The sequence below is a fragment of the Vanellus vanellus genome (genome assembly GCF_965231255.1).
Source record: "Vanellus vanellus genome assembly, contig: HAP1_SCAFFOLD_1018, whole genome shotgun sequence".
Classification (NCBI taxonomy): domain Eukaryota; kingdom Metazoa; phylum Chordata; class Aves; order Charadriiformes; family Charadriidae; genus Vanellus; species Vanellus vanellus.
In genome coordinates, this window is record NW_028126753.1 from 41286 (window position 1) to 64697 (window position 23412).

The 23412-nt window shown below is 67.8% G+C and overlaps 1 protein-coding gene across 1 annotated transcript in view; it reads left to right on the forward strand.

The window, feature by feature from the left end:
* The window catches only part of LOC309685788 (pre-mRNA-splicing factor SYF1-like), a gene marked incomplete at its 3' end in the record, with an annotated part of 53128 nt that extends 29827 nt beyond the window's left edge, over nt 1–23301 (forward strand). The window contains exons 10-18 of the mRNA XM_082501504.1: nt 570–701; nt 937–1068; nt 3307–3420; nt 5998–6160; nt 8739–8929; nt 12114–12236; nt 15385–15556; nt 20582–20708; nt 23216–23301. Of these exons, the coding sequence (XP_082357630.1) occupies nt 570–701; nt 937–1068; nt 3307–3420; nt 5998–6160; nt 8739–8929; nt 12114–12236; nt 15385–15556; nt 20582–20708; nt 23216–23301 (1240 nt within the window). The remainder of the gene's footprint in view (nt 1–569; nt 702–936; nt 1069–3306; nt 3421–5997; nt 6161–8738; nt 8930–12113; nt 12237–15384; nt 15557–20581; nt 20709–23215) is intronic.
* Nucleotides 23302–23412: the final 111 nt, after the last annotated feature.

Here is a 23412-nt window from a genome sequence, read left to right on the forward strand (position 1 = left end):
CCACCAAACCCTCTCTGTCCCCCCATGTCCCCAAACCCTGACTGTCCCCCCAAACCCTGACTGTCCCCAAAATGTCCCCTCAAACTCTGACTGTCCCATGGTGTCCCCCCCAATTCCTGACTGTCCCCTGTCCCCCCAAACCCTGACTGTCCCCCCAAACCCTGACTGTCCCCCCCATGTCCCCAAACCCTGACTGTCCCCCCATGTCCCCCCCAAACCCTGACTGTCCCCCCAAACCCTGACTGTCCCCCCCATGTCCCCAAATCCTGCCTGTCCCCCCATGTCCCCCCCAAGCCCTGACTGTCCCCAAGCCCTTACTGCCCCCCATGTCCCCCCCCAAACCCTGACTGTCCCCCCATGTCCCCCCCAAACCCTGACTGTCCCCCGTGTCCCCCCCAAGCCCTGACTGTCCCCCCAAGCCCTGACTGTCCCCAAGCCCTGACTGTCCCCCCCATGTCCCCAAATCCTGCCTGTCCCCCCGAACCCTGCCTGTTCCCCCGTGCCCCCCGAACTCTGTTTGTCCCCCCCCGCTGTCCCCGCCGCCCCCTGAGTGTCCCCTCTGTCCCCAGGCCCGCACCATCCTGACCAAAGCCACCCGCGTGCGGTTCCGTCAGGTGGAGGACCTGGCCGCCGTCTGGTGCGAGTTCGGCGAGATGGAGCTGCGCCACGAGAACTACGAGGAGGCCCTACGCATCCTGCGGGTCCGTAGGGGACATTTGGGGACACCCCCGTCCCCTAACGGCACGTCCGGTTCCTTTAAGGGGACACCCCACTGCCCTAATGGCGTATCGCCGGGCCCCTTATCCGCCTCGGGAGAGATGGGGGCAGCGGGATGCTCCGTGCCGGGGGGGGGTTTGGGGGGGGAGGGGGGGGTTGTGGGGACTTTGGGGACACCGGTGACACCCCGGCTGTGTGTCCCCGTGTCCCCCCCCGCAGAAAGCCACGGCGCTTCCCGCCAAGAGGGCCGAGTACTTCGATTCCACGGAACCCGTCCAGAACCGTCTCTACAAGTCCCTCAAGGTCTGGTCCATGTTGGCCGACCTGGAAGAGAGCCTGGGCACCTTCCAGGTGGGTGACACCCCCCGTCCTGTGTCCCCCCCCCCCGCCCCGGTGTCCCCAAACCCCTCCCTGCACCCCCCCACTCCGGGCTGCCGCCCCCCCCCCCCCCCCACCCCCACCCCGTCCTCCCCTGGAGTCTGGGGGTGTCCCCTCCACCTCCCCACCGGGTGTCCCCCACCATCTTCTGCTGGTTTGGGCCCCCCCCATCTGCTACGGGGGCCCCCCCCTCCCCTCCCTCGGGACCCACGTGGCCCCCTTGACACCCCCATGTCTCCTCTGGGTGCCCCCATGGCCCTCTGGGAGTGCTCCTATGCCCCCCCCCATTCCCTCTGGGTGCCCCCCAAACCCTCCGGGTACCCCCCATGCCCCCCCAGTACCCCCCATGTCCCCTCTGGGAGTGCTCCTATGCCCCCCCCCATTCCCTCTGGGTGCCCCCATGGCTCCCCCGTCCCCTCTGGCTGCTCCCCAAACCCTCTGGGTACCCCCGTACCCCCCCAGTATCCCCCATGTCACCTCTGGGGTGCTCCTATGCCCCCCCCCCATTCCCTCTGGGTGCCCCCCAATCCCTCTGGGTGCCCCCATGGCCCCCCAATCCCTCTGGGTGCCCCCCAGTCCCTCTGGGTGCCCCCATGGCCCCCCCATTCCCTCTGGGTGCCCCCCAATCCCTCTGGGTGCCCCCATGGCCCCCCCATTCCCTCTGGGTGCCCCCCAATCCCTCTGGGTGCCCCCCATTCCCTCTGGGTGCCCCCGTGCCCCCCCAGTATCCCCCATGTCCCCTCTGGGGGTGCTCCTATGCCCCCCCCATTCCCTCTGGGTGCCCCCCAATCCCTCTGGGTGCCCCCATGGCCCCCCCGTCCCCTCTGGGTGCTCCCCAAACCCTCCGGGTACCCCCGTGCCCCCTCAGTACCCCCCATGTCCCCTCCGGGGGTGCTCCTATGCCCCCCCTCAATCCCTCTGGGTGCTCCCATGGCCCCCCCATCCCCTCTGGGTGCCCCCCATTCCCTCTGGGTGCCCCCATGCCCCCCCCATTCCCTCTGGGTGCCCCCCAATCCCTCTGGGTGCCCCCATGGCCCCCCCATCCCCTCTGGGTGCCCCCCAATCCCTCTGGGTGCCCCCCATTCCCTCTGGGTGCCCCCATGCCACCCCAGTATCCCCCATGTCCCCTCTGGGGGTGCTCCTATGCCCCCCCCCATTCCCTCTGGGTGCCCCCATGGCCCCCCCGTCCCCTCTGGCTGCTCCCCAAACCCTCTGGGTACCCCCATGCCCCCCCAGTACCCCCCATGTCCCCTCTGGGAGTGCTCCTATGCCCCCCCCCATTCCCTCTGGGTGCCCCCCAATCCCTCTGGGTGCCCCCATGGCCCCCCAATCCCTCTGGGTGCCCCCCAATCCCTCTGGGTGCCCCCATGGCCCCCCCATCCCCTCTGGCTGCTCCCCAAACCCTCCAGGTACCCCCATGCCCCCCCGGTACTCCCCATGTCCCCTCTGGGGGTGCTCCTATGCCCCCCTGTGTCCCCTCTGGGTGCCCCCCAATCCCTCTGGGTGCCCCCATGGCCCCCCCATTCCCTCTGGGTGCCCCCCAATCCCTCTGGGTGCCCCCATGGCCCCCCCGTCCCCTCTGGGTGCTCCCCAAACCCTCCGGGTACCCCCGTGCCCCCTCAGTACCCCCCATGTCCCCTCCGGGGGTGCTCCTATGCCCCCCCTCAATCCCTCTGGGTGCTCCCATGGCCCCCCCATCCCCTCTGGGTGCCCCCCATTCCCTCTGGGTGCCCCCATGCCCCCCCCATTCCCTCTGGGTGCCCCCCAATCCCTCTGGGTGCCCCCATGGCCCCCCCATTCCCTCTGGGTGCCCCCCAATCCCTCTGGGTGCCCCCCATTCCCTCTGGGTGCCCCCATGCCCCCCCAGTATCCCCCATGTCCCCTCTGGGGGTGCTCCTATGCCCCCCCCCCATTCCCTCTGGGTGCCCCTCAATCCCTCTGGGTGCCCCCCAATCCCTCTGGGTGCGCCCGTGCCCCCCCAGTACCCCCCATGTTCCCTCTGGGGGTGCTCCCATGGCCCCCTTGACACCCCCCTCTCCCCTCTGGGTGCCCCCAGCCCCTCCCATGCCCCCAGCTCTTCCCCCCCCCCCCTTTTGGCACCCCACTGTCCCCTGGGGGTGTCCCCTTTCCCCCTCCCCAGCCCCCCTGCTGTCCCCTGGGGGGCCTCGATGGGTGCTGACCCCCCCGGTGCCCCCCCCCTCCCCGTTCCAGTCCACCAAGGCGGTGTACGACCGTATCCTGGACCTGCGCATCGCCACCCCCCAGATCGTCATCAACTACGGCCTCTTCCTGGAGGAACACGGCTACTTCGAGGAGAGCTTCAAGGTGGGGCTCCGCTGACCCCCCCGGCGGGACGGGGACACCCCAGCAGGGGACTGGGACACCCCGGGGACACCCCGGAAGGGGACTGGGGACACCCTGGGGACACCCCAGTAGGGGACTGGGGACACCCCGGGGACACCCTGACACTGGGCAGGGGGCTGGAACATGGTGGGGACACCCCGACAGGGGACTGGGGACACCCCGGGGACACCCCGGCAGTGGGCAGGGGACTGGGACACCCTGGGGACACCCCAGCAGGGGACTGGGGACACCCCGGGGACACCCCGGCAGTGGGCAGGGGACTGGGACACCCCGGGGACACCCCGGAAGGGGACTGGGTACACCCTGGGGACACCCCAGTAGGGGACTGGGGACACCCCGGGGACACCCTGACACTGGGCAGGGGGCTGGAACATGGTTGGGACACCCCGACAGGGGACTGGGGACACCCCGGGGACACCCCGGCAGTGGGCAGGGGACTGGGACACCCTGGGGACACCCCAGCAGGGGACTGGGGACACCCTGGGGACACCCCAGCAGGGGACTGGGGACACCCCGGGGACACCCTGACAGTGGGCTGGGGCACCCCGGGGACACGCCAGTAGGGGACTGGGGACAATTTGGGGACACCCTGACACTGGGCAGGGGGCTGGGACATGGTGGGGACACCCCGACAGGGGACTGGGGACACCCCGGGGACACCCCAGTAGGGGACTGGGACACCCTGGGGACACCCCAGTAGGGGACTGGGGACACCCCGGGGACACCCCGGCAGTGGGAAGGGGGTGGGGACACACTGGGGACACCCCGGTAGGAAACAGGGGACACGCCGTCCAGGCAGGGGACTGGGACACCCCGGGGACACCCCGACAGGGGACACGCTGGGATGGGACTGGGGACACCCTGGGGACACCCCGGCGGGGGGCAGGGGACTGGGACACCCTGGGGACACCCCAGTAGGGGACTGGGGACACCCCGGGGACACCCCACAGCCGGGGAGGGTGTCAGGGAGATCCTGGGACACCCTGCAGTGTGGTGACAATGGTGGCAGGGTGGTGGCAGCGGTGGCAGGGCTGGTGGCATGATGGTGGCAGGGTGGTGGCAGTGGTGGCGGCAGTGGCAGTGGTGGCGGGATGGTGACAGTGGTGGTGGGATGGATGGTGACAGCGGTGGCAGGGTGGTGACAGCAGTGGTGGGATGGTGACAGTGTCAGAGCGGTGACAGCAGTGGTGGGATGGTGACAGCGGCGGCAGGGTGGTGACAGCGGTGGCATGGGATGGTGACAGCGGTGGCAGGGTGGTGACAGCAGTGGTGGGGTGGTGGCAGCAGTGGTGGGACGGATGGTGACAGCAGTGTCAGAGTGGTGGCAGCAGTGGCGGGATGGTGACAGTGGTAGTGAGGAACGGTGACAGTGGTGGTGGGACAGGATGGTGACAGCGGTGGCAGGGTGGTGACAGCAGTGGCGGGGTGGTGACAGTGGTGGTGGGACAGGATGGTGACAGCGGTGGTGGGATGGTGACGGCAGTGGTGGGACGGGATGGTGACAGTGGTGGTGGGACAGGATGGTGACAGCAGTGGCGGGGTGGTGACAGCGGTGGTGGGATGGTGACGGCAGTGGTGGGACGGGATGGTGACAGTGGTGGTGGGACAGGATGGTGACAGCGGTGGTGGGATGGTGACAGCGGTGGTGGGACGGGATGGTGACAGTGGTGGTGGGACAGGATGGTGACAGCAGTGGCGGGATGGTGACAGTGGTAGTGAGGAACGGTGACAGTGGTGGTGGGACAGGATGGTGACAGCGGTGGCAGGGTGGTGACAGCGGTGGTGGGATGGTGACGGCAGTGGTGGGACGGGATAGTGACAGCGGTGGCGGGGTGGTGACAGCGGTGGTGGGATGGTGACCGCGGTGGTGGGACGGGATGGTGACAGTGGTGGTGGGACAGGATGGTGACAGCAGTGGTGGGATGGTGACAGTGGTGGCAGGGTGGTGACAGCGGTGGTGGGATGGTGACGGCAGTGGTGGGACGGGATGGTGACGGTGGTGGGACAGGATGGTGACAGCAGTGGTGGGATGGTGACAGCGGTGGTGGGATGGTGACAGTGGTGGTGGGACAGGATGGTGACAGCAGTGGTGGGATGGTGACAGCGGTGGTGGGACGGGATGGTGACAGCGGTGGCGGGGTGGTGACAGCGGTGGCGGGGTGGTGACAGCAGTGGTGGGACGGGATGGTGACAGTGGTGGTGGGACAGGATGGTGACAGCAGTGGTGGGATGGTGACAGCGGTGGTGGGACGGGATGGTGACAGCGGTGGCGGGGTGGTGACAGCGGTGGCGGGGTGGTGACAGCAGTGGTGGGATGGTGACGGCAGTGGTGGGACGGGATGGTGACAGTGGTGGTGGGACAGGATGGTGACAGCAGTGGTGGGATGGTGACAGCAGTGGTGGGATGGTGACCGCAGTGGTGGGACGGGATGGTGACAGCGGTGGCGGGGTGGTGACAGCGGTGGTGGGATGGTGACGGCAGTGGTGGGACGGGATGGTGACAGCGGTGGCGGGGTGGTGACAGCGATGTCCCCGCAGGCCTACGAGCGGGGCATCGCCCTCTTCCGCTGGCCCAACGTGGCGGACATCTGGCACACGTACCTCAGCAAGTTCGTGGCCCGCTACGGCGGCCGCAAGCTGGAGCGGGCGCGGGACCTCTTCGAGCAGGCGCTGGACGGCTGCCCCCCAAAATACGCCAAAAGTACGGGCGCCGGGGGGGGCCGGGGGGCACGGGGCCGGGGTGTGGGGCAGGGGTGGGGCTGGTAAAGGGTGTGGGGTGGGTGTTGGGGTTGGTTATGGGGCTGTCAGGGCTGTGGGGTGGGTGTTGGGGTGGGTGTGGGGTTGGTTGTGGGTCTGACAGGGCTATGGGGTGGGTGTTGGGGTTGGTTGTGGGGCTGTCAGGGGTGTGGGGTGGGTGTCGGGGTGGGTGTGGGGCTGGCAGTGCTATGGGGTGGGTGTTGTGGTGGTTGTAGGGCGGGTGTAGGGCTTGCAAGGGGTGGTTGTGGAGTTGGTTGTGGGGCTGTCAGGGGTGTGGGGTGGGTGTTGGGGTTGGGTGTGGGATAGGTGTGGGGCTGGCAGGGCTATGGGGTGGGTGTTGGGGTTGGTTATGGGGCTGTCGGGTGTGGGGTGGGTGTTGGGGTGGTTGTGGGGTTGGCAGGGCTATGGGGTGGGTGTTGGGGTTGGTTGTGGGGCTGTCAGGGGTGTGGGGTGGGTGTTGGGGTGGTTGTGGGATTGGCAGGGCTATGGGGTGGGTGTGGGGTGGGTGTAGGGCGGGTGTAGGGCTTGCAAGGGGTGGTTGTGGGGTTGGTTGTGGGGCTGTCAGGGGTGTGGGGTGGGTGTCGGGGTGGGTGTGGGTCTGGCAGGGGTGTGGGGTGGGTGTTGGGGTTGGTTGTGGGGTGGGTGTGGGGCTGGCAGGGCTGTGGGGCGGGTGTTGGGGTTGGTTGTGGGGTGGGTGTAGGGCTTGCAAGGGGTGGTTGTGGGGTTGGTTGTGGGGCTGGCAGGGCTGTGGGGTGGGTGTCGGGGTGGGTGTGGGTCTGGCAGGGCTGTGGGGTGGGTGTCGGGGTGGGTGTCAGGATGGGTGTGGGGAGCACGTGGGGTGGTTGTGGGGCTGGGAGGGGTGGGTGTGGGGTTGGTTGTGGGGCTGGCAGGGGTGTGGGGTGGGTGTCGGGGTGGGTGTCAGGATGGGTGTGGGGAGCACGTGGGGTGGTTGTGGGGCTGGGAGGGGTGGGTGTGGGGTTGGTTGTGGGGCTGGGAGGGTGTGGGGTGCACGTGAGGTGGTTGTGGGGAGGAGTTTGGGGTGGGTGCCCCATGGGTGAGTGCCCAACTGCACATCCCCCCTGGGTGCCCCCCTGGGTGCCCCCCGTGGCCCCTCCCTGGGTATCTGTTGGGGCCCCCAACACCCCATGGAGCCCTCTCGGGTGTCCACCAGGGCCCCCCCCACCCCACGGCACCCATTGGGACACCCATCAGCCCTGGGCACCCTCTTGGGTGTCCATCAGGGCCCCCTCTCTCCTTGGGCACCCTCTTGGGTGTCCATTGGGGCACCCAACACCCTTGGACACCCACTTGGTGTCCACCAGGGCACCCAACTCCCCTCAGCACCCACTTGGGTGTCCATCAGGGCCCCGCTCTCCTTGAGTACCCTCTTGGGTGTCCATTGGGGCACCCAACACCCCATGGCACCCCTGAGCACCCATGGGGGCACCCAACACCCTTGGACACCCCCTGGGCATCCATGGGGGCACCCAACACCCTTGGATACCCACTTGGGTGTCCACCAGGGCACTCAACTCCCCTCAGCACCCACTTGGGTGTCCATCAGGGCCCCCTCTCTCCTTGAGTACCCTCTTGGGTGTCCATTGGGGCACCCAACACCCCTGAGCACCCATGGGGACACCCAACACCCCTGAGCACCTATTGGGGCACCCAACACCCTTGGACACCTCCTGGGCATCCATTGGGGCACCCAACAGCCTTGGACACCCACTTGGGTGTCCACCAGGGCACTCAACTCCCCTCAGCACCCACTTGGGTGTCCATCAGGGCCCCGCTCTCCTTGAGTACCCTCTTGGGTGTCCATTGGGGCACCCAACACCCCATGGCACCCCTGGGCACCCGTGGGGGCACCCAAGACCCTTGAGCACCCATGGGGACACCCAACACCCTTGGACACCTCCTGGGCATCCATGGGGGCACCCAACACCCCTGAGCACCCATGGAGACACCCAACACCCTTGGGCACTCCGTGGGCATCCATGGGGGCACCCAACACCCCTGAGCACCCATGGGGACACCCAACACCCCTGAGCACCCATTGGGGCAACCAACACCCTTGGACACCCTCTGGGCATCCATGGGGGCACCCAACACCCCTGAGCACCTATTGGGGCACCCAACACCCCATGGCACCCATGGGGGCACCCAACGCCCCATGGCACCCATGGGGGCACCCAACACCCCTGAGCACCCATGGAGACACCCAACACCCTTGGGCACTCCGTGGGCATCCATGGGGACACCCATCACCCCTGAGCACCCATTGGGGCACCCAACACCCTTGGACACCCCCTGGGCATCCATGGGGGCACCCAACACCCCATGGCACCCATGGGGACACCCAACACCCCTGAGCACCCATTGGGACACCCAACACCCTTGAACACCCTCTTGGGCCTTCCTGTGGTCCTCACCCCCCCCCCCCCCCCCTTCTCCCCCCCTTCCTCCCCCCCCCCCGGTGGGTGCCGGTGGGTGCCGGTGGGTGACGGCGGGTGCCCCCGCAGCCATCTACCTGCTGTACGCCCGATTGGAGGAGGAGTTTGGGCTGGCGCGCCACGCCATGGGGGTGTACGAGCGCGCCACCCGCGCCGTCCTGCCCTCCCAACAGCACCTCATGTTCAACATCTACATCAAACGCGCCGCCGAGCTCTACGGCGTCACCCACACCCGCCCCATCTACCAGAAGGCCATCGAGGTGGGTCCGCGGCGCGGGGATGGGGGGTGGGGGGGGTGGGGGGTGAGGTGGGGGGGGGGGGTAGGCGGGGAGAAGCCAGTGGGCACGGGGGTGAGGGGACATCATGTGGATGGGGGGACACCATGTGGACGTGGGGACATCATGGGGACGTGGGGACATCAAGGGGGCGTGGGGATGGGGGGACACCATGGGGACATGGGGACACCAAGGGGGCACGGGGACAAGGGGACACCATGGGGACGTGGGGACACCATGGGGACATGGGGACACCAAGGGGGCACAGGGACAAGGGGACACCATGTGGACGTGGGGACATCAAGGGGGCGTGGGGATGGGGGGACACCATGTGGATGTGGGGACACCATGGGGACGTGGGGAGACCAAGGGGGTGTGGGGATGGGGGGACACCATGTGGACGTGGGGACATCAAGGGGGCATGGGGACAAGGGGACACCATGGGGACAAGGGGACACCAAGGGGGCACAGGGATGGGGGGACACCATGTGGATGTGGGGACAAGGGGACATCAAGGGGGCGTGGGGATGGGGGGACACCATGTGGATGTGGGGACATCATGTGGACATGGGGACATCATGTGGACATGGGGACAAGGGGACACCAAGGGGGCACGGGGATGGGGGGACACCATGTGGATGTGGGGACAAGGGGACATCAAGGGGGCGTGGGGATGGGGGGACACCATGTGGATGTGGGGACACCATGGGGACATGGGGACACCAAGGGGGCACAGGGACAAGGGGACACCATGTGGATGTGGGGACACCATGGGGACATGGGGACACCAAGGGGGCACAGGGACAAGGGGACACCATGTGGACGTGGGGACATCAAGGGGGCGTGGGGATGGGGGGACACCATGGGGACAAGGGGACACCAAGGGGGCGTGGGGATGGGGGGACACCATGTGGATGTGGGGACACCATGGGGACGTGGGGACATCAAGGGGGCGTGGGGATGGGGGGACACCATGGGGACGTGGGGACATCAAGGGGGCACGGGGACAAGGGGACACCATGTGGACGTGGGGACACCAAGGGGGCACAGCGATGGGGGAACACCATGTGGGCGTGGGGACATCAAGGGGGCGTGGGGATGGGGGGACACCATGTGGATGTGGGGACACCAAGGGGGCGTGGGGACAAGGGGACACCATGTGGATGGGGGGACACCATGGGGACATGGGGACACCAAGGGGGCGTGGGGATGGGGGGACACCATGGGGACAAGGGGACACCAAGGGGGCACGGGGACAAGGTGGCACGAAGTGGGTATGGGGACAGGGACACTACATGGGGACAAGGGGCCACCAAATGGGTGTGGGGATGGGTGGACACGTGGGCATGGGGACAAGGGGACACCACGTGGACGTGGGCACCTGGGGACACCGCAGGGGGAGAAGGTGGCACCAAGTGGGGGTGGGGGGACACCAACTGCCGATGTCCCCCGGGGGTGCGGCTGTCCCTGTGGGCGCCGTTGTCCCCGTGTGTGCTGATGTCCCCATGGGTGTGGATGTCCCCATGGGTGTGGATGTCCCCGTGGGCGCTGATGTCCCTGTGGGTGCAGATGTCCCCATGGGCGCTGATGTCCCCTGTGGGCGCCGATGTCCCCCGCGGGCGCTGATGTCCCCATGGGTGCAGATGTCCCCATGGGTGCAGATGTCCCCGTGGGTGTGGATGTCCCCATGGGCGCTGATGTCCCCTGCGGGCGCTGATGTCCCCGTGTGTGCTGATGTCCCCGTGGCTGTGGGTGTCCCCATGGGTGCTGATGTCCCCACGGGCACCAGTGTCCCCTGTGGGCGCTGATGTCCCCGTGGGTGCTGATGTCCCCATGGGTGTGGATGTCCCCACGGGTGCTGATGTCCCTGTGGGTGCTGATGTCCCCCGGGAGTGCGGCTGTCCCCGCGGGCGCCGATGTCCCCCGCGGGCGCTGATGTCCCCGTGGGTGCAGATGTCCCCTGCAGGTGCTGATGTCCCCATGGGTGCAGATGTCCCCATGGGTGTGGATGTCCCCATGGGCGCTGATGTCCCCACGGGTGTGGATGTCCCCGTGGGCGCCGATGTCCCCATGGGCACCAATGTCCCCTGCAGGCGCTGATGTCCCCCGTGGGTGCTGATGTCCCCATGGGTGTGGATGTCCCCATGCGCACCAATGTCCCCTGCGGGTGCTGATGTCCCCGTGGGTGTGGATGTCCCCGTTGGCGCTGACGTCCCTGTGGGAGCAGCTGTCCCTTCGGGCACCAATGTCCCCGTGTGTGCTGATGTCCCCATGGCTGTGGGTGTCCCCCTGGGCGCCGATGTCCCCATGAGCACCAATGTCCCCCGCGGGTGCTGATGTCCCCATGGGCGCCGATGTCTCTGTGGGTGCTGATGTCCCCATGGGCGCTGATGTCCGTGTGGATGTCCCCGCGGGCGCTGATATCCCCGTGGGTGCTGATGTCCCCATGGGCGCAGATGTCCCCAAGGGTGCAGATGTCCCTGTGTGCGCTGATGTCCCCATGGGTGTGGATGTCCCCGTGGGTGCCGATGTCCCCTGTGGGCGCTGATGTCCCCGTGGGTGTGGATGTCCCCATGGGCGCTGATGTCCCCATGGGTGCAGATGTCCCCATGGGCGCCGATGTCTCTGTGGGTGCAGATGTCCCCATGGGCGCTGATGTCCCCTGTGGGCGCCGATGTCCCCACGGGCACCAATGTCCCCTGCGGGCGCTGATGTCCCCGTGGGTGCTGATGTCCCCATGGGCGCTGATGTCCCCATGGGTGTGGATGTCCCCATGGGTGTGGATGTCCCCATGGGCGCTGATGTCCCCATGGGTGCAGATGTCCCCATGGGCGCCGATGTCTCTGTGGGTGCAGATGTCCCCATGGGCGCTGATGTCCCCTGTGGGCGCCGATGTCCCCACGGGCACCAATGTCCCCTGCGGGCGCTGATGTCCCCGTGGGTGCTGATGTCCCCATGGGCGCTGATGTCCCCATGGGTGTGGATGTCCCCATGGGTGTGGATGTCCCCATGGGCGCCGATGTCCCCCGCGGGTGCTGATGTCCCCACGGGTGCTGATGTCCCCGTTGGCGCCAACGTCCCTGTGGGTGCTGATGTCCCCCGGGGGTGCGGCTGTCCCCGGGGGCGCCGATGTCCCCCGCGGGCGCTGAGGTCCCCGTGACGCCGGCAGGTGCTGGGTGACGACGCGGCGCGGGAGCTGTGCCTGCGCTTCGCCGACATGGAGTGCAAACTGGGAGAGGTGGACCGGGCGCGCGCCATCTACACCTACTGCTCCCAGATCTGCGACCCCCGGGTGAGCACCCAACGGGGGGGGGCACCCAAGGGGGGGGGGTGGGGGGGAGGGCACCCAACGGGGAACCCGTCGGAGCAGGGGGACACCCAGTGGGGCGGTTCTTGGGGTTGGGGGGCACCCAATGGAGGGTGGCAGCCAACAAGGGGGGGTGGGACACCCATCAGAGCAGGGGGGGCACCCAGTGGGTGGGGGGCACCCAACAGGGAACCCATCGGAGCAGGGGGGGCACCCAACGGAGGGTGACACCCAACAAGGGGTGGGGGGGACACCCATCGGAGCAGGGGGGGCACCCAGTGGGTGGGGGGCACCCAACAGGGAACCCATCGGAGCAGGGGGGGCACCCAACGGAGGGTGGCACCCAACAAGGAGTGGGGGGGACACCCATCAGAGTGGGGGGGGCACCCAGTTGGACAGTCCTTGGGGTTGGGGGGCACCCATCGGAGATAGGGGAGCACCCATTGGAGGGTGGCACCCAACAAGGGGGGGTGGGACACCCATCAGAGCAGGGGGGGCACCCAGTGGGTGGGGGGCACCCAACAGAGAACCCATCAGAGCGGGGGGGGCACCCATTGGGACAGTCCTTGGGGTTGGGGGGCACCCATCAGAGATGGGGGAGCACCCATTGGAGGGTGGCACCCAACAAGGAGGGGGGGCACCCAGTGGGGCTGTCCTTGGGGTTGGGGGGCACCCAACGGAGGATGGCAGCCAACAAGGGGGGGTGGGACACCCATCAGAGCAGGGGGGGCACCCAGTGGGTGGGGGGCACCCAACAGGGAACCCATCGGAGCAGGGGGGGCACCCGTCGGAGGGTGGCACCCAACAAGGAGGGGGGGGGCACCCATCGGAGGGTGGCACCAACAAGGAGGGGACACACACCCATCGGAGCTGGGGGGCACCCAGTGGGTGGGTGGCACCCAACAGGGAACCCATCAGAGCGGGGGGGGCACCCATTGGGACAGTCCTTGGGGTTGGGGGGCACCCATCAGAGATGGGGGAGCACCCATTGAAGGGTGGCACCCAACAAGGGGTGGGGGGGACAACCATCAGAGTGGGGGGGACACCCAGTGGGGCAGTCCTTGGGGTTGGGGGGCACCCATTGGAGCGGGGGGGGGGGCACTCAGTGGGGCACCCAGGATGTCTCCAGAGCCACACGGGTGCCATGTGCCAGGGATGTCCCCAAGACCAGCGATGTCCCCAGGGCCACACGGGTGCCATGTGCCAGGGATGTCCCCAAGACCAGCGATGTCCCCAGTGCCACGTGGGTGCCATGTGCCAGGGATGTCCCCAAGACCAGGGCTGTCCCCAGTGCCACATGGGTGCCACGTGCCAGGGATGTCCCCAAGACCAGGGCTGTCCCCAGTGCCACACGTGTGTCCATCACCAGGGATGTCCCCAAGACCAGTGATGTCCCCGGCGCCACACGGGTGTCCATCACCAGGGATGTCCCCAAGACCAGCGATGTCCCCAGTGCCACACGGGTGCCATGTGCCAGGGATGTCCCCAAGACCAGCGATGTCCCCAGTGCCACGTGGGTGCCATGTGCCAGGGATGTCCCCAAGACCAGGGCTGTCCCCAGTGCCACATGGGTGCCACGTGCCAGGGATGTCCCCAAGACCAGGGCTGTCCCCAGTGCCACACGTGTGTCCATCACCAGGGATGTCCCCAAGACCAGTGATGTCCCCGGCGCCACACGGGTGTCCATCACCAGGGATGTCCCCAAGACCAGTGATGTCCCCAGGGCCACATGGGTGTCCATCACCAGGGATGTCCCCAAGACCAGCGATGTCCCCGGCGCCACACGGGTGTCCATCACCAGGGATGTCCCCAAGACCAGCGATGTCCCCGGTGCCACACGGGTGTCCATCACCAGGGCTGTCCCCAAGACCAGTGATGTCCCCAGTGCCACATGGGTGTCCAGCACCAGGGATGTCCCCAAGACCAGCGATGTCCCCAGGGCCACACGGGTGTCCATCACCAGGGATGTCCCCAAGACCAGTGATGTCCCCAGGGCCACATGGGTGTCCATCACCAGGGATGTCCCCAAGACCAGCGATGTCCCCGGCGCCACACGGGTGTCCATCACCAGGGATGTCCCCAAGACCAGCGATGTCCCCGGTGCCACACGGGTGTCCATCACCAGGGCTGTCCCCAAGACCAGTGATGTCCCCAGTGCCACATGGGTGTCCAGCACCAGGGATGTCCCCAAGACCAGCGATGTCCCCAGGGCCACACGGGTGTCCATCACCAGGGATGTCCCCAAGACCAGTGATGTCCCCAGGGCCACATGGGTGTCCATCACCAGGGATGTCCCCAAGACCAGCGATGTCCCCGGCGCCACACGGGTGTCCATCACCAGGGATGTCCCCAAGACCAGCGATGTCCCCGGTGCCACACGGGTGTCCATCACCAGGGCTGTCCCCAAGACCAGTGATGTCCCCAGTGCCACATGGGTGTCCAGCACCAGGGATGTCCCCAAGACCAGCGATGTCCCCAGGGCCACACGGGTGTCCATCACCAGGGATGTCCCCAAGACCAGTGATGTCCCCAGTGCCACATGGGTGTCCATCACCAGGGATGTCCCCAAGACCAGCGATGTCCCCGGCGCCACACGGGTGTCCATCACCAGGGATGTCCCCAAGACCAGCGATGTCCCCGGTGCCACACGGGTGTCCATCACCAGGGCTGTCCCCAAGACCAGTGATGTCCCCAGTGCCACATGGGTGTCCAGCACCAGGGATGTCCCCAAGACCAGCGATGTCCCCAGGGCCACACGGGTGTCCATCACCAGGGATGTCCCCAAGACCAGTGATGTCCCCAGGGCCACATGGGTGTCCATCACCAGGGATGTCCCCAAGACCAGCGATGTCCCCGGCGCCACACGGGTGTCCATCACCAGGGCTGTCCCCAAGACCAGTGATGTCCCCAGTGCCACATGGGTGTCCAGCACCAGGGATGTCCCCAAGACCAGCGATGTCCCCAGGGCCACACGGGTTTCCATCACCAGGGCCATCCCCAAGACCGGAGCCTTCTCCACCACCACATGGATCCTCAGCACCCACCACATCCCCGGTGCCGTGAGGTGCCACCCCGTCACCGTGGTGTCCCCTCATGTGTGTGTGTGTGTGTGTGCGCGTGTGTGTCCCCGCAGATCACGGCCACCTTCTGGCAGACCTGGAAGGACTTTGAGATCCGTCACGGCAACGAGGACACCATCCGGGAGATGCTGCGCATCAAACGCAGCGTTCAGGCCACCTACAACACCCAGGTCAACTTCATGGCCTCCCAGATGCTCAAGGTCTACAGCAACGCCACCGGCACCGGTGAGCGGGGTGGGGGGGGAGCACCCATGGGTGCTGGGTGGTGTGCGTGGGTGGGGGAGCGCCCACGGGTGGCGGGGAGCGGGTGTGGGGTGGTCACGGGCGTGGGGAGCAGCCATGGGTGCTGGGGAGCAGCCAGGGGGATGGGGAGCAGCCATGGGTGTGAGGAGCACCCACAGAGTGGGCACTGGGGAGCACCCATGGGTGCTGAGGAGGTGGTTTTGGGGCGCTAGAGGCATGGGGAGCGCCCACGGGTGGTGGGGAGCAGGTGTGAGGTGGTCACGGGCGTGGGGAGCAGCCACGGGGATGGGGAGCAGCCACGGGTGTGAGGAGCACCCACGGGTGTGAGGAGCACCCACAGGGTGGGCACTGGGGAGCACCCATGGGTGCTGAGGAGGTGGTTTTGGGGCGCTAGAGGCATGGGGAGCACCCAAGGGTGCTGGGGAGCAGTTTGGGGTGGTTATGGCATGGGGAGCAGCCACAGGTGTGAGGAACACCCATGGGGTGTGCACCAGGGAGCACCCATGGGTGCTGCGGGAGCAGTGCGGGTGGGGGGAGCGCCCACGGGTGGTGGGGAGCGGGTGTGGGGTGGTCACGGGCGTGGGGAGCAGCCATGGGTGCTGGGGAGCAGCCATGGGGATGGGGAGCAGCCATGGGTGTGAGGAGCACCCAAGGGTGTGAGGAGCACCCACAGGGTGGGCGCTGGGGAGCACCCATGGGTGCTGAGGAGGTGGTTTTGGGGCGCTAGAGGCATGGGGAGCACCCACGGGTGGTGGGGAGCAGTTTGGGGTGGTTATGGCATGGGGAGCAGCCACAGGTGTGAGGAACACCCATGGGGTGTGCACCAGGGAGCACCCATGGGTGCTGGGTGGTGTGCGTGGGTGGGGGGAGCGCCCACGGGTGCTGGGGAGTTGGTTTTGGGGCGCTAGAGGCATGGGGAGCACCCATGGGTTCTGGGGAGCAATTTGGGGTGGTTATGGCATGGGGAGCAGCCATGGGTGTGAGGAGCACCCATGGGTGTGAGGAGCACCCACAGGGTGGGCACTGGGGAGCACCCATGGGTGCTGAGGAGGTGGTTTTAGGGCGCTAGAGGCATGGGGAGCACCCAAGGGTGCTGGGGAGCAATTTGGGGTGGTTATGGCATGGGGAGCAGCCACAGGTGTGAGGAGCACCCATGGGTGTGAGGAGCACCCACAGGGTGGGCACTGGGAAGCACCCATGGTTTTGGGTGCGCTAGAGGCGGTTTTGGGGTGGAGGTGGTTTTGGGGCGCTAGAGGCATGGGGAGCACCCATGGGTGCTGGGGAGCAGTTTGGGGTGGTTATGGCATGGGGAGCAGCCACAGGTGTGAAGAGCACCCATGGGTGTGAGGAACACCCATGGGGTGGGCACCAGGGAGCACCCATGGGTGCTGCGGGAGCAGTGCGGGTGGGGGGAGCGCCCACGGGTGGTGGGGAGCGGGTGTGGGGTGGTCACGGGCGTGGGGAGCAGCCACGGGGATGGGGAGCACCCACGGGTGTGAGGAGCACCCACAGGGTGGGCACTGGGGAGCACCCATGGGTGCTGAGGAGGTGGTTTTGGGGCGCTAGAGGCATGGGGAGCGCCCACGGGTGGTGGGGAGCAGTTTGGGGTGGTTATGGCATGGGTGTGAGGAGCACCCATGGGTGTGAGGAGCACCCACAGGGTGGGCACTGGGAAGCACCCATGGTTTTGGGTGCGCTAGAGGCGGTTTTGGGGCGGAGGTGGTTTTGGGGCGCTAGAGGCATGGGGAGCACCCATGGGTGCTGGGGAGCAGTTTGGGGTGGTTATGGCATGGAGAGCAGCCACAGGTGTGAGGAGCACCCATGGGTGAGAGGAACACCCATGGGGTGGGCACCAGGGAGCACCCATGGGTGCTGCGGGAGCAGTGCGGGTGGGGGGAGCGCCCACGGGTGGTGGGGAGCGGGTGTGGGGTGGTCATGGGTGTGGGGAGCAGCCACGAGGTTGGGGAGCAGCCATGGGTGTGAGGAGCACCCAAGGGTGTGAGGAGCAACCACGGGGTGGGCACCAGGGAGCACCCATGGGTGCTGGGTGGTGTGCGTGGGTGGGGGGAGCACCCACGGGTGGTGGGGAGCAGGTGTGGGGTGGTCATGGGGAGTACCCACAGGGGTGAGGAGCACCCATGGGCACCCGTCATGGGCAGGGGACCATGGGGACACCCAACGTGGGGAGGGGGACATGGGGACACCCAACGTGGACAGGGGGACATGGGGACACCCAACGTGGGGAGGGGGATGATGGGGACACCCAACATGGACAGGGGGACAATGGGGACACCCAACGTGGGAAGGGGGATGATGGGGACACCCAATGTGGACAGAGGGACATGGGGACACCCAACGTGGACAGGGGGACATGGGGACACCCAACGTGGGGAAGGGGATGATGGGGACACCCAACGTGGGGAAGGGGATGATGGGGACACCCAACGTGGACAGAGGGACATGGGGACACCCAACGTGGGGAGGGGGACAATGGGGACACCCAACGTGGGAAGGGGGATGATGGGGACACCCAACATGGACAGGGGGACAATGGGGACACCCAACGTGGGGAGGGGGATGATGGGGACACCCAACGTGGACAGGGGGACATGGGGACACCCAACGTGGGGAGGGGGATGATGGGGACACCCAACGTGGGGAGGGGGACATGGGGACACCCAACGTGGACAGGGGGACATGGGGACACCCAACGTGGGGAGGGGGATGATGGGGACACCCAACGTGGGGAGGGGGACATGGGGACACCCAACGTGGACAGGGGGACATGGGGACACCCAACGTGGGGAGGGGGATGATGGGGACACCCAACGTGGACAGGGGGACATGGGGACACCCAACGTGGGGAGGGGGATGATGGGGACACCCAATGTGGGGAGGGGGACATGGGGACACCCAATGTGGACAGGGGGATGATGGGGACACCCAACGTGGGGAGGGGGACAATGGGGACACCCAACGTGGACAGGGGGACATGGGGACACCCAACGTGGGGAGGGGGATGATGGGGACACCCAACGTGGACAGGGGGACATGGGGACACCCAACGTGGGGAGGGGGATGATGGGGACACCCAATGTGGGGAGGGGGACATGGGGACACCCAACGTGGACAGGGGGACATGGGGACACCCAACGTGGGGAGGGGGATGATGGGGACACCCAACGTGGGGAGGGGGACATGGGGACACCCAACGTGGACAGGGGGACATGGGGACACCCAACGTGGGGAGGGGGATGATGGGGACACCCAACGTGGACAGGGGGACATGGGGACACCCAACGTGGGGAGGGGAATGATGGGGACACCCAACGTGGGGAGGGGGACAATGGGGACACCCAACGTGGACAGGGGGACATGGGGACACCCAACGTGGGGAGGGGGATGATGGGGACACCCAATGTGGGGAGGGGGACATGGGGACACCCAATGTGGACAGGGGGATGATGGGGACACCCAACGTGGGGAGGGGGACAATGGGGACACCCAACGTGGGAAGGGGGATGATGGGGACACCCAACATGGACAGGGGGACAATGGGGACACCCAACGTGGGGAGGGGGATGATGGGGACACCCAATGTGGACAGGGGGACAATGGGGACACCCAACGTGGGAAGGGGGATGATGGGGACACCCAACGTGGACAGAGGGACATGGGGACACCCAACGTGGACAGGGGGACATGGGGACACCCAACGTGGGGAAGGGGATGATGGGGACACCCAACGTGGGGAAGGGGATGATGGGGACACCCAACGTGGACAGAGGGACATGGGGACACCCAACGTGGGGAGGGGGACAATGGGGACACCCAACGTGGGAAGGGGGATGATGGGGACACCCAACGTGGACAGGGGGACATGGGGACACCCAACGTGGGGAGGGGGATGATGGGGACACCCAACGTGGACAGGGGGACAATGGGGACACCCAACGTGGACAGGGGGACATGGGGACACCCAACGTGGGGAGGGGGATGATGGGGACACCCAATGTGGGGAGGGGGACATGGGGACACCCAACGTGGACAGGGGGACATGGGGACACCCAACGTGGGGAGGGGGATGATGGGGACACCCAACGTGGACAGGGGGACATGGGGACACCCAACGTGGGGAGGGGGATGATGGGGACACCCAACGTGGGGAGGGGGACAATGGGGACACCCAAGGTGGGGAGGGGGACATGGGGACACCCAACGTGGGGAGGGGGATGATGGGGACACCCAATGTGGGGAGGGGGACATGGGGACACCCAATGTGGACAGGGGGATGATGGGGACACCCAACGTGGGGAGGGGGACAATGGGGACACCCAACGTGGACAGGGGGACATGGGGACACCCAACGTGGGGAGGGGGATGATGGGGACACCCAACGTGGACAGGGGGACAATGGGGACACCCAAGGTGGGGAGGGGGACATGGGGACACCCAACGTGGGGAGGGGGATGATGGGGACACCCAACGTGGGGAGGGGGACATGGGGACACCCAATGTGGGGAGGGGGATGATGGGGACACCCAACGTGGGGAGGGGGACATGGGGACACCCAACGTGGGGAGGGGGACAATGGGGACACCCAACGTGGACAGGGGGACATGGGGACACCCAACGTGGGGAGGGGGATGATGGGGACACCCAACGTGGACAGGGGGACAATGGGGACACCCAACGTGGGGAGGGGGACATGGGGACACCCAATGTGGGGAGGGGGATGATGGGGACACCCAACGTGGGGAGGGGGACAATGGGGACACCCAACGTGGACAGGGGGACATGGGGACACCCAACGTGGGGAGGGGGATGATGGGGACACCTAACGTGGGGAGGGGGACAATGGGGACACCCAACGTGGGGAGGGGGATGATGGGGACACCCAACGTGGACAGGGGGACATGGGGACACCCAAGGTGGGGAGGGGGACATGGGGCCCCTCCTGGCCATCAGGGGACCTGCCCCCACCAGTGACGTCCCCGCTGTCCCCAGTGTCGGACCTGGCCCCGGGGCAGAGCGGACTGGACGACATGAAGCTGCTGGAGCAGCGGGCGGAGCAGTTGGCGGCCGACGCCCAGCGGGACACGCCCCGCCCCAAGGACAAGGTTCTCTTCGTCAGGTGGGTGCTGCCACCCCCGTCCCACCCCCGTGAGGGCCTTGGGGCATCTGGGGACTGTCACCTCCAGGGGGCCACCACTCCCCAACCCCTCGTGAAGGTCCTCGTGGTCATCTGGGGACTGTCACCTCCATGGGCCACCCCCATCCCACCCCCACGAGGGCCTCGTGGTCATCTGGGGACTGTCACCTCCATGGGGCCACCCCTGTCCCACCACGTGAAGGTCCTCGTGGTCATCTGGGGACTGTCACCTCCATGGGGCCACCCCTGTCCCACCACGTGAAGGTCCTCGTGGTCATCTGGGGACTGTCACCTCCATGGGGCCACCCTTGTCCCACCCCCATGAGGGCCTTGTGGTCATCTGGGGACTGTCACCTCCATGGGGCCACCCCTGTCCCACCCCCACGAGGGCCTCGTGGTCATCTGGGGACTGTCACCTCCATGGGGCCACCCCTGTCCCACCCCCACGAGGGCCTCGTGGTCATCTGGGGACTGTCACCTCCATGGGGCCACCACTCTCCCACCCCATGTGGAGGTCCTCATGGTCATCTGGGGACTGTCACCTCCATGGGGCCACCCCTGTCCCACCCCCACGAGGGCCTCGTGGTCATCTGGGGACTGTCACCTCCATGGGGCCACCCCTGTCCCACCCCCACGAGGGCCTCGTGGTCATCTGGGGACTGTCACCTCCATGGGGCCACCACTCTCCCACCCCATGTGGAGGTCCTCATGGTCATCTGGGGACTGTCACCTCCATGGGGCCACCCCTGTCCCACCCCCACGAGGGCCTCGTGGTCATCTGGGGACTGTCACCTCCATGGGGCCACCACTCTCCCACCCCATGTGGAGGTCCTCATGGTCATCTGGGGACTGTCACCTCCATGGGGCCACCCCTGTCCCACCCCCACGAGGGCCTCGTGGTCATCTGGGGACTGTCACCTCCATGGGGCCACCCCTGTCCCACCCCCACGAGGGCCTCGTGGTCATCTGGGGACTGTCACCTCCATGGGGCCACCACTCTCCCACCCCATGTGGAGGTCCTCATGGTCATCTGGGGACTGTCACCTCCATGGGGCCACCCCTGTCCCACCCCCACGAGGGCCTCGTGGTCATCTGGGGACTGTCACCTCCATGGGGCCACCCCTGTCCCACCCCCACGAGGGCCTCGTGGTCATCTGGGGACTGTCACCTCCATGGGGCCACCACTCTCCCACCCCATGTGGAGGTCCTCATGGTCATCTGGGGACTGTCACCTCCATGGGGCCACCCCTGTCCCACCCCCACGAGGGCCTCGTGGTCATCTGGGGACTGTCACCTCCATGGGGCCACCACTCTCCCACCCCATGTGGAGGTCCTCATGGTCATCTGGGGACTGTCACCTCCATGGGGCCACCCCTGTCCCACCCCCACGAGGGCCTCGTGGTCATCTGGGGACTGTCACCTCCATGGGGCCACCCCTGTGTCCCCCCCCTTGAGGACAGGGTCCCCTTGGGCCCGTGGGGGACGTCCCCCCGTCCCCTCTCACCCTCCTGAGCCCCCCCCCGTGGGTGTCCTCTCCCCCCCATGGCTGACCCCCCCCCCACGACTGTCCCCCCCACCCCATGGGTGCCCCCCCCGTGGGTGCCCCCCACCCACAGGTGTCCCCCCCCCCCCCCCCACGAGTGTCCCCCCCCACCCCATGGGTGTCCCCCTGTGGGTGTTCTCCCCCCCCCGTGGGTGCCCCCCCCCCCGTGGGTTGACACTCCCCCCCCCTCGTGGGTGCCCCCCCCCCCATGGGTGCCCCCCCCATGGGTTGTCACTCCCTCCCCCCCGTGGGTGCCCCCCCCCCCATGGGTGCCCCCCCCCGTGGGTGTGGCCCCCCCCGTGGGTTGTCACTCCCCCCCCCCCCGTGGGTGCCCCCCCCCCATGGGTGCCCCCCCCGTAGGTGTGGCCCCCCCAATGATTCTCCCCCCACCCCATGTGTGCCCCCCCCGTGGGTGCCCCCCCGTGGGTGTGTGTGTCCCCCCCGCCCCCGTGGGTGCCCCCCCCATGATTGCCCCCCCACCTCATGGGTGCCCCCCCCGTGGGTTGTCACTCCCCCCCCCCCCGTGGGTGCCCCCCCCATGGGTGCCCCCCCGTGGGTGTGGCCCCCCCCAATGATTCTCCCCCCACCCCATGAGTGCCCCCCCCGTGGGTGTGGCCCCCCCCCAAGATTCTCCCCCCACCCCATGAGTGCCCCCCCCGTGGGTGCCCCCCCGTGGGTGTGTGTGTGTCCCCCACCTCATGGGTGCCCCCCCCATGGGTTGTCACTCCCCCCCCCCGTGGGTGCCCCCCCCCCCCATGGGTGCCCACCCCGTGGGTGTGGCCCCCCCCAATGATTCTCCCCCCACCCCATGAGTGCCCCCCCCGTGGGTGCCCCCCCCGTGGGTTGTCACTCCCTCCCCCCCCGTGGGTGCCCCCCCCCGCCCCGTGGGTGCCCCCCCGTGGGTGCCCCCGGTGGTGACGGTGCCGGGGGGGGGGGGGGGGCGCAGGGCGGAGGGCCCCGGGGGGGGTCTGTCCCAGCAGGGGAACCCCGACGAGATCGACCTCGGGGACGAGGACGAGCCTGAGCCCGACGGTACGGGGGGGGGACACGGGGGGGACACGGGGGATGGAGGGGGGGGACAGGGGGACACGGGGGGACATGGGGACATGGGGATGGAGGGGGGGGACAGGGGGACCACGGGGG